The sequence below is a fragment of the Tiliqua scincoides genome, chromosome 4 (assembly GCF_035046505.1).
Source record: "Tiliqua scincoides isolate rTilSci1 chromosome 4, rTilSci1.hap2, whole genome shotgun sequence".
NCBI classification, from domain to species: Eukaryota; Metazoa; Chordata; class Lepidosauria; order Squamata; family Scincidae; genus Tiliqua; species Tiliqua scincoides.
Window position 1 is genome coordinate 129,438,298 of NC_089824.1, and position 17,211 is coordinate 129,455,508.

Genomic DNA, 17,211 nt, shown 5'->3' on the forward strand with positions numbered 1-17,211 from the left:
GTTTGAGTCTAGCCTCGAAAGTAAATGTTACCTAAATACGAACCTGATTCTAACTGGTGTTCTGTTGGAACCAACAGCGGGATAAAACCATGGTGGTGAGCGATGAGACATGTTTTCTTTTCATCCTCCTTAACATTCATGAATGCATATAGTTGTGCGTGTGTGTGTGTCACTCCTTGATTCATTTATGAGCATGGGTGTGATCATCCTTTCCTTAGAATGGATTCATATAACTGGGTCTTTTATTTTTTTCTGATTATCCAGTGCCTTTTTCCACAGTGGACATCAGATATATAGATCACAGAGCTCGTCAGCCTGGGAAGGCAGCTCATCTGAGAGAAGGAAAACTCTGATCCCAAACCTCCACTGCCTTGTGGCTACATCCACTTATGGAAAAGGCTTCAGGAGTCAACCTTGAGGCAAAATCCAGAGCCCGAGTCCTTGAGGCAGTTCATGGCTGAACACAGTCATGTTCTGGCAACTCCTGCGACGCCGCTGGAACCAACCGTATTGGCCTCTGCCTTTCCATTGGACCATTTCAGCGACGTGGAGAGGGGGGATTTGCTGCATGGGTAACAGCCTATCCTCCATACCTACTTTACCCAGGCTTCGCGCACTGGAGAGGACACTCTGTTCCAGAACCACCATTCAGAGCGTGACACTATAGTCTTCAGAGACTGAAGGATGCCAACTAGAGCGAGCACTATTGGAATCCTTAAAAAATAAAATAATGTAGGCTCATATCCATCACTGAACATGTGTTGGTCCTACCAACCAATAATCTCTCTTGTTCTGTGTTGCCAGCATTGAGCCTTGCCTGCCCTTATATGTTCCGAACCATTCAAAAGACTGAAAAGCACTCATGCAAATAAAACCAGGCAGTTTGTCAATTGCTTTAGTATAGGAGAAAGTCACTATGGTTATGTGATTCTATCTTTGGAGAAAGAAACGTGGCAAAGTCACTGGCAGCATCCATGCCGGAAACCCAAGCTGCTATACTATTGTGACTCACTCAAATGTGTTGTCATTTTGGCCAGTCCAAGACATTTTGGTTCTGAAGACAGCGAATCCAAATGGCACTTCTCCACAGGGCACGATCTACTGAGGAGTTCTCCAGTGCAAGCCTCACTGTAACAAATGAGAGCTGCTCAAGATCATTGCTGGGCGAACTGGAAAGCCACCTCTACAAAAGCAGGACTCCACAATCACATATGATGAAATGGTATCAAAGCCTTCCCCAATTCAAGGCTTGTACCCTTGTTGTGCGTAGAGAGTTCTTCTCACCCATTCCCACTTTTGCTCGTAAATTGGACCATAGCCTGTGCTTATTCTGCATTTGTATAGTGCTTTATGATCACGCAACATGTAGACCATGCAATAAGTTTTATTATCATCTCCACAATGCAGCTGAGGTTGACAGGAAGGGGCATGTTTAAGGCAATCTGGTCAGTTCATCAAAAAGGAGCCATTCAAACTGGGGAAATCCGGATTCACAACTCAGGCTGTAATCCTATAGACCAGTGGTTCCCAAACCGTGCGCTGCAGCGCCTGAGAGCTCCATGGCAAACTCACGGGAGCACTGTGGGAAGTGGCCCCTTCTTCCTGGCTCTCCTGGATACCACCATCTGGAATCATGCAAGATCTTGCGAGAATTGTGTAGGACCTTGTGTGATCCAAGATGGAGCATCTGGGAGAGCTGGGAAGAAAAGGTGCCATGGCCACAGTAAATTTGGGAACTGCTGCTATAGACAGTTATCTGGGAGTAAACAATTACCTGGCCCCACTAAACAGAATGGGGCTTACTTCTGAGTAAAACAGTAACAGCTTGTGCTGTTAGTCACTATGCTATACCAGCTCTCATACAAATTGTATAGAACTTTTTTAGTTGGTTGGGGCAGACTTATATTTAAAGAGATGGTTCTGCTTTACGGCTGTTGTGTCTAGTTTGGCCTTCAATGGAACTTGCATCACTTCCTGGCAGATGGTGTCCATTGGTCAGGACTGTCAATCATTCACTTTGCCTCCATTAATAATGGCCAGTACACAAACATCTGGTTGGCAACCTTCAGTCTGGAAAGACTATGGTATAAGCCTACAGCACCCGGTATTCCCAGGCAGTCTCCCATCCAAGTACTAACCAGGCCTGGCCCTGCTTAGCTTCCGAAATTAGATAAGATCACACAAACATCTGAGATGCCCACTTTACCTTACCTTATGGTGAGGCCTTGGCTGGTAATGAGAGATGGTGGACACAGTAACAATAATCCAATGCACAGTTAGGCTTGTTTAGAGCCATTTAATGTATTTCAAGGGACTGTATGCCCCAGGTTGGACTGTGTGTATTTTTCTAAAAAAAAACAACACAGGAGGTTGCTTTGCACAGGTGGGAGGCACTTGACTGAGCGGGATTTTTCAAGGGGAGGGGACAATCCAAGTTGATGGAATGTCAGCATCCATCAGCATCATCTTAAAATGAGTCGTAAAGTACTTTAGTAAGAATGGCCAAGGACTGCAAATCACACTGAAAGCTGATTGATTACCATAAAAGCGAAATTGAGCAAAACCATACCATATATTGTATATTAGGTCTGGTGTCTTCAGCATCAGTATTGGACTCCTTGGTGGTGGTGGAGATAACAGCTGTGCATACTGTGTAGTGAAAGAAGAGCTTCATATTTTACTATTAAGACTTTTAGGCATGTGCAAGCCTATGCAATTCTGACTCCAATGTTAGTTCCAGTGAGTTCAATGGAACATACTGCTCCAGGTACATGTGGGAGCCAAGGTGACTGTCATTTACACTTGGTCCAAGTGTTCTACCAACCTGGTGCTATTCATCCTCACCGCCACATAGGCCACTGAGTGACCACCCAATCCCAAAGGTGGTTAACCCATTTTTGCCCGCCCCACAGGTGTACACATTTGGTCCCTACTGCATATATGCAATGTTGGGCAGAAATGGCTTAAGCAGAAATAAGTCCCATTGAATCCCACAGGATTTGCTTTTTAGGTGGTATGTTTAAGGATCTCAGCCCAGCTCTTTCCATACTACTGATGGATGACTGAAGTTGAGACATCCCAAGGTCACCCAGCCAATCTGTGTGACTGCACTGCAATCAGAACTGTGATGCTTCAGGGCATTCACACTCCTTGAGGTGGGCATGGGGTAAAGAAAAAAAGAAACAACACCTGTGTGCATTGAGGCACACATGCACACCCACAGAGTCCACCCTGTAGCTTCTTCTCCTGAGCCATCAGGGAGATCCTAGATTATTTCAGGCTACATCAGAATGCCAGATGAGAGGAAGGGCACCAGGATGCAGGTCTCTTGTGTGCTCCCTGAGGCATCTGGTGGGCCACTGTGAGACGCAGAAAGCTGCACTCACTGGCCCTGGGCCTGATGCAGCAAAGCTCTTCTAATGTTCTGATCCTTGTGATGCCACTTTTGGGGAATTACTGTATGTGCAAGGCTGGGCACTGCAACCTTGGCGGCCTACCCTAAAGCCCTGGCATTGGCCTATGCTGGGGGGGGGGGTCGATCTACAAGTGCCCCCCCCCTCACTTGCCCGTTCTGCTCACTCCCAGCTTCGATCTGGTTGCCTTGAGAGCGCTCCTCTGGAACTGAGGGGCGCTGCTGCAGCCTCGGGTCTTCTTGGGTAGGGGAGGGAGGAGGGGGAGGGCGGTGGGCGGGGCTGGGTCTGCCGAAAGAGGGTCTGCCATTGGCTTCTGACCGGCAGCCTCCTTGTCATTTGGGCTCCTGGGGCTGGGGGGGCGGGGGAGGAGGGGGGGCAGGCCGCTGGCTCGCTCTGTGCGCTCCCGTGCGCCTGTCGGCCAGCCCTCTTTGCGGGATGCAGCCTTGAAGGGGGATGCTGCGCTCTGCGCGTCTGGGTTGCAGCCCTTCAGTGTGAAGGCAGGGCACCGGGGAGGACGGATCGGAGGGGCCTGGACCTGGGCTGTGGAGACCCTCCGCCGCCCCCTCGCCCTCTGCAGCCGCAGCCAGCGAGCCCCCGGTCTCCGCACCTTTCTCGCCTGCACTTTGATCGCCCGATGGGTCGCTGAAGGAGACGAGGCGCCTCTTGGAATACAAGCAGGGGGGAGCAGCCCAGCGAGAACAGCGGGGGGGAAAGCGCCCCCGGGGTGGGAGGGAGGGTCGCCGTTCACGCGCCTGCTGCGGGGGGGCGCCCCGAGCCATGGAGATGAGGCCGAGATGGTCCACCAGGTGGAGAACGAAACGGTGGTTCTGGGACGCCGCCTTGCCCGCCCTCCTCCTCCTCTGGACGCTCCTGCTTGAGGCTGCCGAGGTCACCGGAGGTAAGAAAGAGAGAAGGACCCATCTCCCTACTCCTGTGCCCCATTTAGGGGCCAGCCAAGCACGACAGTGCCAGAGGTGCTGGGGCTCCCTCTGATCCCACCTCTGAACTTCATGTGAAGGAGTTCTTCAGTGATGCTCTGCACATGCTCTAAAGTATTCTCTTCTGCTGCACGATTGCTGAAGCCTGGCACTGGAGACAGGTTCAGGGACTAATCCCTAGTTAAAGACCTCCAGTTAAAGACCTCCCCTGCTGTAGAGGGGAAATTGGACATCTCCATGAAGCCCTGGGGGAAAAGGATGTAGTGCTTTTAGCAATGCTTTTTCTTGCCCCCCAAATTCTCTTTATTTAGGGTTACAGCACCATACACATTTATTTGCCTTGAACTCAGTGGGGCTTACCTCTGAGTAAACAACCCCAGGCCTGACCTGGAAGTCTTTCCAGGCTCTTAACAATGCCAGAAGGTAAAGAAGTGTGTGTGGGTGGGGGGAGTAGAACTGGAGAGTGGGCTGGTGGGAAGATCCTAAATCTAGGGGATGAACTGAGCTGACATTCTGAACAAAGTTACTTTTCTTTGTGCGGCCAGCCAATTTTTAAAGCCCTCGGATAAAGATTGCTGCAAGTTCTCTCCTGCCATCCGCCCTGGGTCTCTTGAACTTGCCGAAGTCATTAAGCTGATCAAGTTCACCAAATCTTGGCCAAAGTGAAATTAAAAGCAGGTCGGGATGGAGGGGGGCAGTTTGGGAGCTCTGCCTTCAAAATATGAAATGGCAGAGGCTGCCTGTAGGCTTCAAAGACACCTTGCTTTCTCAAAGGAAAAAGAAATGGATGCAAAAAAGATTGGGCTATTGAGTAGCCTAATACTGAGTAGCCAACACTCTTGCATCCCAAGTGTCCCAGACAGGTAGAGAACCCTGTGTGTGTGGAGGAAGTTAGGCTCTTCTGGGACCATGAGAGCTATAATGGGAAATGTGATGAATTCCAGTGGACTGCAAGCCTTTGTCCTGGCATGCAGCAAGACTTCTGTGTCACCCTGAGGCTTGCGCATTCTAAGAGCAATGGTGCGCTACCCTACCTGTTTTGCATCTCTCCGTGTCTGGGATCAAGAAAAAGGAAAAACCCAGCTGCCTCAAGCCAGCTTACGTGGCAAGGCAGTGACAGGAGCTCAATGCACAGAGGAGATGAAACCACCTCCCTTTCCCCTCCCCTCGCCTTAGGTGCATCTGTGGGCAGAAGGAGTTGACGGAGTGGTCCCTTAGGTGTCTGAGGGCACATGTGAGCAGGGTGCAGTTCCTGGGAGTTTGCAGGCTGGAGAGGAAAGTTTGCAGTTTTGAGGAGGGAAAGGAGGAGGGAGTGCACAAATCTGGGGGAAGAGGTTGGGATGGGGGTGCGTTCCTTTTCCACATCTGGAGGGCGTTACGAAGTGGTGCTCAGAGCACAAGCCTGAGGCTTAATTAATTAGCCAACTGATCAATTAATGCACTCATTACTAGCCCTTGGATCAGTGGCAACTGAGCTATCCTACAATGGATGCTTGGCAACAATAATAAGAGGAACAGTTATAATGCAACTTGCGCAGAGACACTCTTTGGAAACCTGTCTCTATGTGATTATAGAGAGATCTGCTTATATCCTTTGCTTGGTTGTTATTTCCCTTCTCCAGGGACCCACATTGTGACCTCATTCTTTGCTAACTTACCTTGTCCAATGAAATCTGTGATTTAGGAGTGTTAAAATTTATTTGTTTTTTTATTTGGCACCCATCCATTTGGCATCCATAATGACTTTCCAAGGACACATAGTATGAGTTTTGTTCTTAAGGGAATAAATCTGCTGATGTGAAACTTCAACAATGACAACAAAAAAAGCTGTTCTCTTGGTTGTGTGTGTGTGTCTTGAATTGGCTCACTGTTCGAATCAAGGGTAGAAAGCAGAAAGGTGCTCTCTTCCCTTTCAGCCTCTGGGCTCCTGATCGCCTCTTGGACTGGAGTGTCAGTCACTTCAGTCAGTCTTTCTGCCCCCTGCTGGTTTGATTTGCAATGTAGAAGTGGGGTGGACAAGTCAATCTATGCTTCAACTCACCTCTGAGTTTGGCCATGAATGAGTTCCCTTTCCCCTCCCTCTGGGGTCAGGGCACGTGCTGGAGCTTAGATATAGTACTTACTGCATGCACAGTAAAGTCATGTCACAGGGGATGATGGAGGTGAAAGCCCAGTAGATTACGATTGTTGGATTCTGATTTCTTTCTTTGCAAATCTTGATATGCTTTGGAAACTCATCCTCCTGGCCAGAAGCTTTGTTCTATAGACCCCTTTGGAAATCTGGACTGAAAAGACAGTGTTTGAGGATTGTTTCAGATGGAAACTCACTTTCTCTGAATGCAGCTCGTTTGATTGAAAACAGATTGGCAGGGATGGTGCTGATCTTGCTTGGTGCTGATCCTAAGCATTCTCGCTTAGAAAGAGGTTCTTTTGAAACCAATGGGACTTTTGGGTATGGATGCTCAGGACTGATGTTATATGGCAGTCTCACAGCCCAATCCTAACCAGCTGTCCAGTGCAGATGCAACTGTGCCAATGGGGTGCGCACGGCATTCAGCTGGGGGGGGGCAGTCACAGAGGCCTCCTCAAGGTACTGGAACGTTTGTTGCATTGCGGCTGCTTTGGTGTTTTGAAAGTTAGTTAGGATTGGGCTGCAACCTTGGCATGAGCTCCACTGAACTTACTTCTGAGTAGGTATGCCTAGGACTGTAGGCATGTAAGAAGATGATAAAAAAAATTGTTTTATCAAACTCCATCGCTCTCCTACCTCTCACTATATCTCTATTCTTATAGAATTCCAAGAAATCCTCAAATTTTTGTTCATTGTTTCCGAAGAGAAGTCCTTAAATGCTCTCCTAAAAAGTGGATGTGTAGAGCAAACTCAGTTGAGTTGAAAAGAAGCTTCAGTGGGAGTTGGATGTTCCTGAAAGGCACAGATAGTGGTTACATTCTTTTATGCACTTGCTTACTGTGGTTAATAAAGTTCTCAAACAGACAAAAGAAAATGAGGGGAATTTGGGGAATCATCTTTTGGGGAAAAAGAAAATCACAGGAATTTTAAAAAATGCCTTACAAAGTAGTATTAAACGACGGGGTGTTTTCTAGAGCATTTCTGCCTATATAGAGCATATAAAAATCTCCTCCTTAAAAGCTTGAATGTAATAATGTTATATTTTAGTTGCCGAGATATTTCCTACAGTTTGTTTTTTTTCAGTTTAACTTAGAACAGTTTGTAGTCCAGTCTAAATTCACTTCACTCACAGCACAGCCCTATACATGTCTCTGTACATGTCAGAAGTAATCTTCTTTGAATTCAATGAAACTTACTCTCAGGTTAAGTGTATATAGGATTGCAGCCTCAATCTCATGCATACTTGCTTGGGAGCAAGACTAATTGAAATTGGCAAAACTTATATCTGAGACACAGCCCAATCCTATCCACACTTACCTGGAAGTAAGCCCCATTGGCTAAAATGGAACTTACTTCAGAGTAGACATGCATAGGATCGGGCTGTAAGTGTGCCTAGGCTTGAGGTGTATGTATATGGTAGGCCACCCTGTATATGTCTGTGCACATGTAAGTCCTACTGAGTTCAGAGGGACTCCCTCCCAAGTAAGCATGCATGAGGTTGCAATCTAAGAGCCACATTCCACTACTCCTTTTCAGATTTAAGACTTCTTTAAAAGATTATTTTTATTTAGAATATTTATATACCCCTTTTCAACAAAAACATCCACAAAGCAATTTATCTGGCCGAAGAATGAGAAGGCTGCTTATTCCAATGGACTTGCAATCTAAACAAAGAGACAGAAGAGAAATCAGCAAACAGCCCCTGGAGAAGGCGATAGGCTGATCTGAATTTCTCCCCTATTAAATTTAAGAGGCACTTAAAGGGCCAAATCCTATCCAGCACCAATATGGCTGTGCCAATGGGAGGTGCACTGCATCCTGTGTTGGGGAGGCAGTCACAGAGGCCGCCTCAGAATAAGGAAATATTTGTTGCTGTACCTTGGAGCTGTATTGTGACTGCATCAGCGCTGGAAAGTTGGACAGGGATTATGCCCAAAAAGGTGCCTCTTTGTCCACTTAACGGGGAACAAAAATGGGTCAAGAATTCCATTCAACTTCTTAAATTTCTCTTTGAAGATGGAGAATAACTCGAGAATTAGCCACATTCTGTCCAGAAATCCTTGGCAGAAAGTGCTTTCGTTTTACAACGTGGTGCAAGTATTCTTGGATTCCAAGACATTCTTTGATTTTCCTTCTCACTTTTTTACCCATAGGGATCTGTGGGACAAATCAAATGCGTTTGTTCAAAGCAACTATAGGAGGCAAGCACTAGGATATAGTTTTGGGAGGGTGTCAGTGCACAGTACTTCTAGTGAATTTAATGAGAAATTTTAAAAAAACAACAACTATCCAGTGAACACTAACACTTCCTAAAACCAACTTTGCAAATGGAAATCTTGCTGAGCTTTGGAATAATGGATGCTGATTCATTCATTCTGATTATTCATTCCACACAGTAAATGTAACATTTTTCATTATTGCATATATATTCTGCCTTTCTTCCATGGTGCAACACAAGGTGGCCTATGTAACAGTAGCAGATGGTGAGAGGCCAGTAGCCTGTTCTGGGGCAGCTCTCCAGTCAAAAACTGGGCACTTCTGCAATACAGGTTGCAGCACCCTTTGCCTCTCCTGCTACCTCCTGGCACCTGATGGTCAAGGTGGGAATTCCCTCCTCACGTTGATGGCATGCAGTGACCAGAAGCACTTTCACCTAGTGAAGTGGGATTCTCAGACAGTTTCCTTTTTACGGATTGATTGAACCCTGATCTGCTTTGCTTTAGCAAAGTACCCTCAGATTATACCCCAGGACCATACTGTATATACAGTATTGCCATCTGCTAATTGCCATCAGTATTGCCATTCTGAGCAGCGGCTAGAATAAGCGCTAAACATACTATAAGGTATTACAGCAGGTATTGCCGCTGTCTATGGCAAGTTTTACACCTTCAAGTGGCCAGTCAGGGAGGTCTCTGTAGACTAAAAGTGATTCAATTCTCCCTGCCCTGTTTTCCTTTTTGCCACTGGCATTTCGTACGACTATTGCATCATTGTGTGAGGAGGTGAGCTAGAAAAATAATATGGACCAGTAACTTATGTGGACTTATTTGTGATTCTAGTTTAAAGAGTGTGCCATCAAAGGGCCCAATCCTATCCAATTTTCCAGCACCAGTGCAACCGTAAGGCAGCCCCAAGGTAAGGGAACAAACGTTACCATACTTTAAGGGGGCCTCTGTGACTGCTGTCCCACCACAAGATGCAGTGCATGCTCCATTGGCATAGCTGCACTGGCACTGGAAAACTGGATAAGCTGGGGCACATAGTAAGGGGGTTCAGTGTGCTGCTTTCTGAATTACTTTTGAAGTTAATAGGACTGCTGAGGTAGTGGCTTGCTATGGATGAATACTGCTAAATGGCAGATTTGCAAATAAATAAATAAATAAATAAATAAATAAATAAATAAATAAATAAATGGGAGAAAACCATTTCATGCCTGTGCATTAACCATTTCACAGTTGCTGATTGCAAAATTGCCACTAGTAAATCCTTCAGTTAAGCCAACTCCTCATCACCATGGATCTCCCTATGAGTAAAGCTCACTGGTGTCAGTAAGCATTACTCATGTTTCAGCGTAGCTGATATTTGATCCGCAATATGAAACATTATGTCATTCACTCACTTACTCACTGTAGTATTGACCAACATGCCAATGTGTTCATAATGTTGCCAGTTTTTTCTCTGGCCTGGTTTCTGAGACTTTTAACAGTACAAATGCATGCAGCACTAAAGCAGGTGAAGTTTCTCTTAGCATGGAGATAAGTGCTCTGGAAAAAGCTTCACTAGCTACATTTCTACAGAAAAAACCGATGTAAGGACACACGAGCAGGATCAGCAAAAAAGTTGGCCACGTGTTAAAGCTCTAGACCAGCCATTTTCAACCACTGTGCCGTGGCACACTGGTGTGCCGTGAGTGGTCCACAGGTGTGCCACAAGAATTTGGGGAAAGATAATTTATTAGTAGGGTCAGTGGGGATGTGAGCCCCTCCACTGGCAGCATGGGGTGCCTTGTCAATTGTCTAAAACCTGATGATGTGCCTTGACAATTTTGATGCCTTGTCAGTGTGACACGAGATGAAAAAGGTTGAAAATCGCTGCTCTAGACTTTTAACTCTAGTCTTTTATACTTTAAAACTTGTATGATCCCTTTCAGTTACAAAAAAGCAAACATTTTATTGAGATGTTGTATCTTTCCAGAGCCCCGTGTTTTAATAGTTAATCACATCACCAAATCGAATGAGGAGTTTTGAAATAAGCCTAGATGGTTCTAGTTTGAGGGAGGGAAAAATCTTGGTTTGAGTCCCTGGGCTCAGCAGGTGAAATGGTCACATCTTCCTCAGTGCACACACCCTAACCCTGGAGGAAGAAAGAAGGAGGAACCTGTCTAATTTCCTATTCAAATGAAGCATTTCTGCCCTAGATCTATAACCAAACACGTTTTTTTTTTCCCCTGCCTTTGGCAGCTGACACAGAAATATGCCTGGTATGTTGTGTGGGTCGTTCAGTTCTTTACTTGTCCTTTTCAAGGAGGCTTGAGAAAAGACCCCTGAAAGAAAATGAAGGTGGATTCCCCACCCCCTCAAGTCAGACCTTCGAGGGAAAAAAAGAGACTTTGAATTTCTGGACTTGACCTATTTTTTAAAATGCACAAACAAATTTCTCTCTTCTGGAACTATATCCCTCAAAGAGACAGACTCGAGACTGAAACTGTACTAATAATGAGAATCTCTGAAATGTGTATACTTAAATGAAAAAAGGGGAGATTTACGATTAAGCTGTACATATCTAGTGCTTTGTTTGATGTTCTCCAATAAACTAGATGCTGTGGCTTAAAAGATAAGTTCTGCAGAGGCACCACTAAGGGACAACTTTGAATCTGAGACTACATGCAGTTATTTTTCAGGCCAGCTTACTGGTTCTACAAACACTAACTATTGCTATAAATAATTAACTTTAATTAAATGTAATATATTAGGCATTCCTGCCACAAGCCAAAGTATTTCATTTACAAAGTATGTGCTAGAACCAAAAATTCCATTCATTTCAAAAATAAGGGTTTGAACATGTCCTACATTGATAAGATAAACTTTCCTTAGTTCTCACAGTATATAAAAAGGGGGAAGGAGAGAATCACAATTTCAGAATCCTTTGTGTGAATCAGAATCCTTGCTGATTCTCCCTTCATGCACCCTGACATAATTTAGCTCTCCACTGAAATCTGATATGCCACCTCTGTTTAGAAGTAGGTATTCTCCACCAATTATTAGAAGTTCCTGCTTAGCAACTAGCTGAGAAGCCATGGAAGGGGAGTATTTGGTCAACAGTTCAACCCTCAGCCCCTTAAAAGCAGCATGCTCTCTTGCCACAATTTTCATGTTCTCTACAACTGGATTGTCTCTAGGTTGGCAACTGTAGAGAGAGTTGTAGAATGTTGGATTTGGTACTAGGATATTTGCATCCTAGATGATTGTCTCCAGATCAAATGTGTTCTGGTCATTGACATCCCTGGTCATTCCCATCTGAATTTTTGTGTCCCAGTCATTTGCATTCCACTATGACTGGGCAACAAGCTATAACTGAGAAAAAAAAAACCCATGTTATCTATACTAAACTTCTTATCCCAATCCTAACCCTAACCCTACTTTTGCATTTAAAAAGTAAAAATGTGCTTGTGATATAAATATAGGCGGGTCCTTGGTATCTGTGGGGGTTCCATTCCCAGAACCCACAGATGCCAAAATCCATGGATGGTGAAGACTGTGTATTTGGGCTCCTGAAATCCTCCGAATGCTGTCCAGAGGACCTTCTGAGGTCTGGGGATGCCTTCCTGGTCTTCAGAAGGTCTTTTGAGGCCTCTGGAAGGCAGAAAATTGTGACTTCCAGTTTTTGACCTGAGGACCAGGGGAGGCATCAGCTCCCATCGCCTGTGGAGGGTACAGGCTGGACTCACCTGTGGGTTCAAAACCTGCGGATGATCAAATCTATAGGTTCCAACTTCTTAGGTAACGTTGGCCACCTGTATACATATACTGGGAAACAAATGTCCAGGATGTAAAAAGAATGGATGCTTTTGACTGGGGCATAGTTGTCCAGGACACAATAGTCCTCTCCCTGTTGGATGTGCCCTTGGGATCCTCACTTTCTGAGCTCTCTTAGAAGCTGTAGCAAAGGAAACAACATATTTGACACAACAGTTTTCCTACCCTGTGGCTGCCTGGCCTGTGTCCCTTACCTGCCAGGAGAACAACAATTGGAACTTAACGAAAGAGCTACGGCGTTAATGCTGAAGTGAAATGATACCTAAAACACAGTGTAGCAATTATGTCTCTCAGAGATTTTTGTTTTGTACAGTCCAAAACAGTAGGGTTTCCATCTGCCAGCATGATTAGAAAGTTTCTTTATTTTCTTGCTGCTGTGCTCTGCTTCCTTCCATAAGAAATCCTCTTGCTATTTGTTAACTTGCTGCTGGGCTGGCTTCTTGAGAATAATAGGGTACAAATAAACAGAGCACAGGAGACACCTCTTGTGCTTTGTGAAAGAAAGCAAAGCCTTGCAAAGCTATCAAAGTTCCCTTTTGGAATGAAAAGAGGCACCCAAAGGCAAAAACCAGCCCTTTACACGCTCTGGAGTAGCACTGAAATGCACACTGCCAGTGGTCATAATTACAGTATCAGGTTTTTGAAAAATGTAGTGTCTGAAAATGGCACATGTTAGTGGGAGGATTGTTGACCTTTTTATGCAGATTCTAGCAGGAATTGGCAGTTGTGGAGTTCTTTCAGAACATAATTGCACATAAGAGGTTGTTATCATGGATGCCTCTTAAAAAGGTAGGGGAACATTTTTAAAAAATCTTGTTTTACCCAGATTTTTTAAACTTTCCCCAAATCTTTTTAAAGGCATCCCCAGTATTCATGGTTTAAGGTATTCATGGTGGAGTCTGGAACAGAACCCCAGCAGATACCGGGCACACCTGTATATGTGAAGATTTGAAATATTGTTCTTGCTTCCTGCTTAGCCATGAAACTCAGAGTCAAATTACAGCCCAGCCTGGCCAATAGGAAGGAACAATACAGCAAAAGTCACCCCAGCTAATCATGGGTTGATGCCCCCTCACACATCCAACATGACACAAACAGCCACACTCCAACAGGAGCTACAGTGGTGCCAGAAGTAAAGAGGCAAATGCAAAGACCTCCTAAGTATTCCTGTACCCAGGGTTCAAGTCTGCTTATCCCACTTACTTAAGAAGAAATACTTATGAATTCCCTTATGAATACATAAGAATACTCTTTTGAGCAGAGTAAGAGTAGGAAGATAGCTTCTTTGGAGAGCCAGGGTGGTGTAGTGGTTTGGGAGGTGGACTTAGACCTGGATGATCCAGGTTCAAATCCCCCCTCAGCCACAAAGCTTCCTGGGTGACCTTGGGCCAGTCACTTTCTCTCAGCCTCACCTATCTAACAGGGTTGTTGTGAGGACAAGAAAGAGGGAAGGAGCAGCTGTGTAAACCGCCCTGAGCTCTTTGGAGGAAGGGCGGTATAAAAATGTGAAAAATAAAGAAATAAAGAAGGCACAAGACTGAACAAGTCCCATCATGGTAAGGATTTGAGTCCCTTTGGGGGCACCCATTATCTGTAAGGAACCATTTTGCCAGGGGAGGTATTGGTTTGAGTCGCAAGGAGAGACTCAACAAGACTCAGGCAGAGCAGAGTTCTAGTAGGTCACTGCACAAAGGTGCAGGCCGAGAACCAGGCAAAATAGGTTTGAGCCTAACTAGAGGTCCTAACAAGCAAGGCACTCATCTTTTTGCACAACTGACCACAAGCACCCATGGCAGAGACAAAAGAAACAGGAGAGACAAGTCTGGAAGCTGCACTGGCCACTCCATAACCACCTAGCCACAGCAGGAGATAGGCAAAGAGCACCCCACCTGACATTTGACACTTTGTATCACTATAGACTGGTGTACCTGGCTGAGAGGCCATAGCACATGGGCCTGAGGGAGAGGGAGCACTGCCTGAGCCAATTGCTGGGCTGGTCTGTTACACACAGCACCTATTACAGTGGCTTGCCCATCTAGCCATACCTACATACACCCCAGATTCTTTGCTTTATCACTGGTACCTACCGGTGTGTCTGTCAATATGCTGCCCTTCCTGTTCCCCTGCCACTGCTTGCCATATACCATGGCAGCAGAGAACAGCTTATGTTCAGTAAGGTGTGTTCCCCTTTTGGAGCCGAAGGAGCCCAGGTGAGAAGAAGGGACTCCGTCTGCTAACAAGGAGACAACAAGTGTGATCAAGTCACAGTTTTTATGGCACTGTATCAGCTATAGTGGAGCATCTGAAATATAAGCACATAGGTGGGGTTGCCAACCATCTTCTCCTAGCAGTGCTGCTGTGCCATTGCAAGCTATCCAACTGATGGCCAAGTAATGTGCACCAGTGAGGTCTGGTTGCACTATTTGGTTCACTGTCTGCCATGGAATTTGCAAAGCCACAGGGACTTGACTAAGTCAGCAACTTCCCCAAGTAGCAGTTGGCCTCACACTGGACACTTCCGGCAGGCTGTAGGCTTCCCTTGGGATCTCTCTAGTGTCTTCGCTTGTAGGAGAGCTGCCTGTTGGAATAAAGAAAAACACACAGAGAGTAACATGGGCAACATCAGTCTGGACTGAGATGTATGCTTGGTGTTTGTGAGTGAGTGTACATGTAGTGGTGTCTTGTAGGAGGCAAGAACACGGTGCCTTGGAATTTACCTTTCCCCCTATGGGAGGGGCTTGCAGTGGAACTCTGCAGTGGACCACTGTTCCGCTCCCTGTGGCAATGGGGCAGTCCTGAAAACAAAAGGGATTGAGATTAGTATATGACCAGCAGTACCAATGGTTGGAGTCTCTGGCATTTGCCAAAAGGGAGCAGATAGTTCCTGCTCTTGGCTGTTGCAAAAGGAAGGGATAGTTAGGCAACACAGTTGATAGCAGATACACATGTGATAATCCTGAAGGGTCAGAAGGGCGAGTCACAAGTCAGAGATGCAAAATCAATATATAGCAGCATGGAATTCTCTCCCCCACCCTTGCTTACCTGTGTGGGGTGCATTGTACTCACTTTCCTTGATGGGGTGTTTGAGGTAGAGGTTTTAGTTGGTTGTTTGTGTGTGGGGTTGTCCTAGCGGAGAGTCCCTGCAATAAGAGTTCTCAGAAGACATGTGTTATCTAAATCAGTGTTTCTCAAACTGTGGGTTGGGACCCATGAGTTGGGGCACGAGCCAATTTCAAGTGGGTCCCCATTCATTTCAGTATTTTATTTTGAATATATTAGACTTGATACTCCCATGGTATGTGACTGCATTGGGGGAAATGTGACAGATCTGTACTTTTAACAGGCTATTGTGCATATGCTTTTAACAATGATGGTCAATGGGACTTACTCCTGGGTAAGTGTGGGTAGGATTGCAGCCTAGGCTTGTAAAAAATTTTCCTGCTTGATGATGTCACTTCCGGTCGTGACATCACTTTCAGTGGGTCCTGATAGATTCTCATTCTAAAAAGTGGATCCAGGTGCTAAATGTGTGAGAACCACTGATCTAAATAGTTTGTCATACTTGTTAGGGACAAGAGGTTGTTTGTGCTTCATTTGTGTTCCCAGTGCCCTTTCACCATGGAAGGGGAATCCCATCATTGTATTCCCCTTTGAGAAACCAGAGAGGTATAGCACCATGCCGCTTGTCTTCTCATCTGGGCTGTCGTCTCCCTGCCAAGAGGAGATGATGATGATGATGATGATGATGATGATGATGATGATATGAAATGCATGGGATAAGGGGTAGTGGGGGATGCAATTTTCTCTTGTTTTTCCCTTCTCCATTTTTCCTTGTGGGTTTAATCTTACCTGCACCAGCTCTGTTGTTGGCATAATGTTTTTTCTGGCATTAAAGGTGTGTCTGGCATCTGAAGGGGGGTTAGGATATGGCATCCATTAACTTCTCCATGTCCCTCCCATGTCCCTCACATATCACACCCCAATTTCTTCCCCATTTTGGCCTCTCCGCTGGCAGAGTTTTATTGGCACATGAGAGACAGCTGAGGTATGCTGATGCAGTGCTTTCCCATTGTTGCAGTGGCATCTGTGGTGCATCCATCAGCAGGCAGACTTCCATACTGGTGGGGCTGCCATTGCACTAGTGTACATGGAGGTTCACTAGTATATCTTGAGGATAGGATTGGGCTGTTAGTTGTACAGAAAAATGCATGCTACAGAGGTATGCTACAGAGGTACAGGTACTTTGCCATGACGTACCTCCCGTTCCCTAAAAACAGCCATGAGGGGAGGGAATCCCAGTCAGGAACATGGTGAGGAGGAAGGTGGAAGTTAACTCTTTCTCCTTGGACCATAAGGGCTTCTGGAGATGCACTTTTCGGTACCCCAGTGCTGTCTGAGGCAGCAATCCCATATATCCTTGCCTTACCCATTGAATTCAATGTGACTTACTTCTGAGTAAACATTCATAGACTTGTGCTGCAAGGTGAGACTTGTGGGAACTTGGTAGCCCCACCTGCCTGGAATTCTCTCCCACGCAAAGTTCATTTGTTCCGCTTTTTCAGGCAAGGCTGAAGACCTGTTTATTTTGGAAAATCTTCACCAATAATTTCTGACCATCTCTCTCCTTGTTTTGATGTCGATGGCGTTTTTGATAACATGCTCTGCTGGTCTGTTTCTTTATAATTTTTATTGTG

At 45.6% G+C, this 17,211-nt stretch overlaps 1 protein-coding gene across 1 annotated transcript in view; it reads left to right on the forward strand.

Annotated features, from left to right (window-relative positions):
* The first annotated feature begins 4,190 nt into the window (after positions 1-4,190).
* The window catches only part of COL11A1 (collagen type XI alpha 1 chain), a 284,888-nt gene continuing 271,867 nt past the window's right edge, over positions 4,191-17,211 (forward strand). Inside the window, exon 1 of the mRNA XM_066624556.1 lies at positions 4,191-4,311. Coding sequence (XP_066480653.1) covers positions 4,191-4,311 — 121 coding nt within the window. The remainder of the gene's footprint in view (positions 4,312-17,211) is intronic.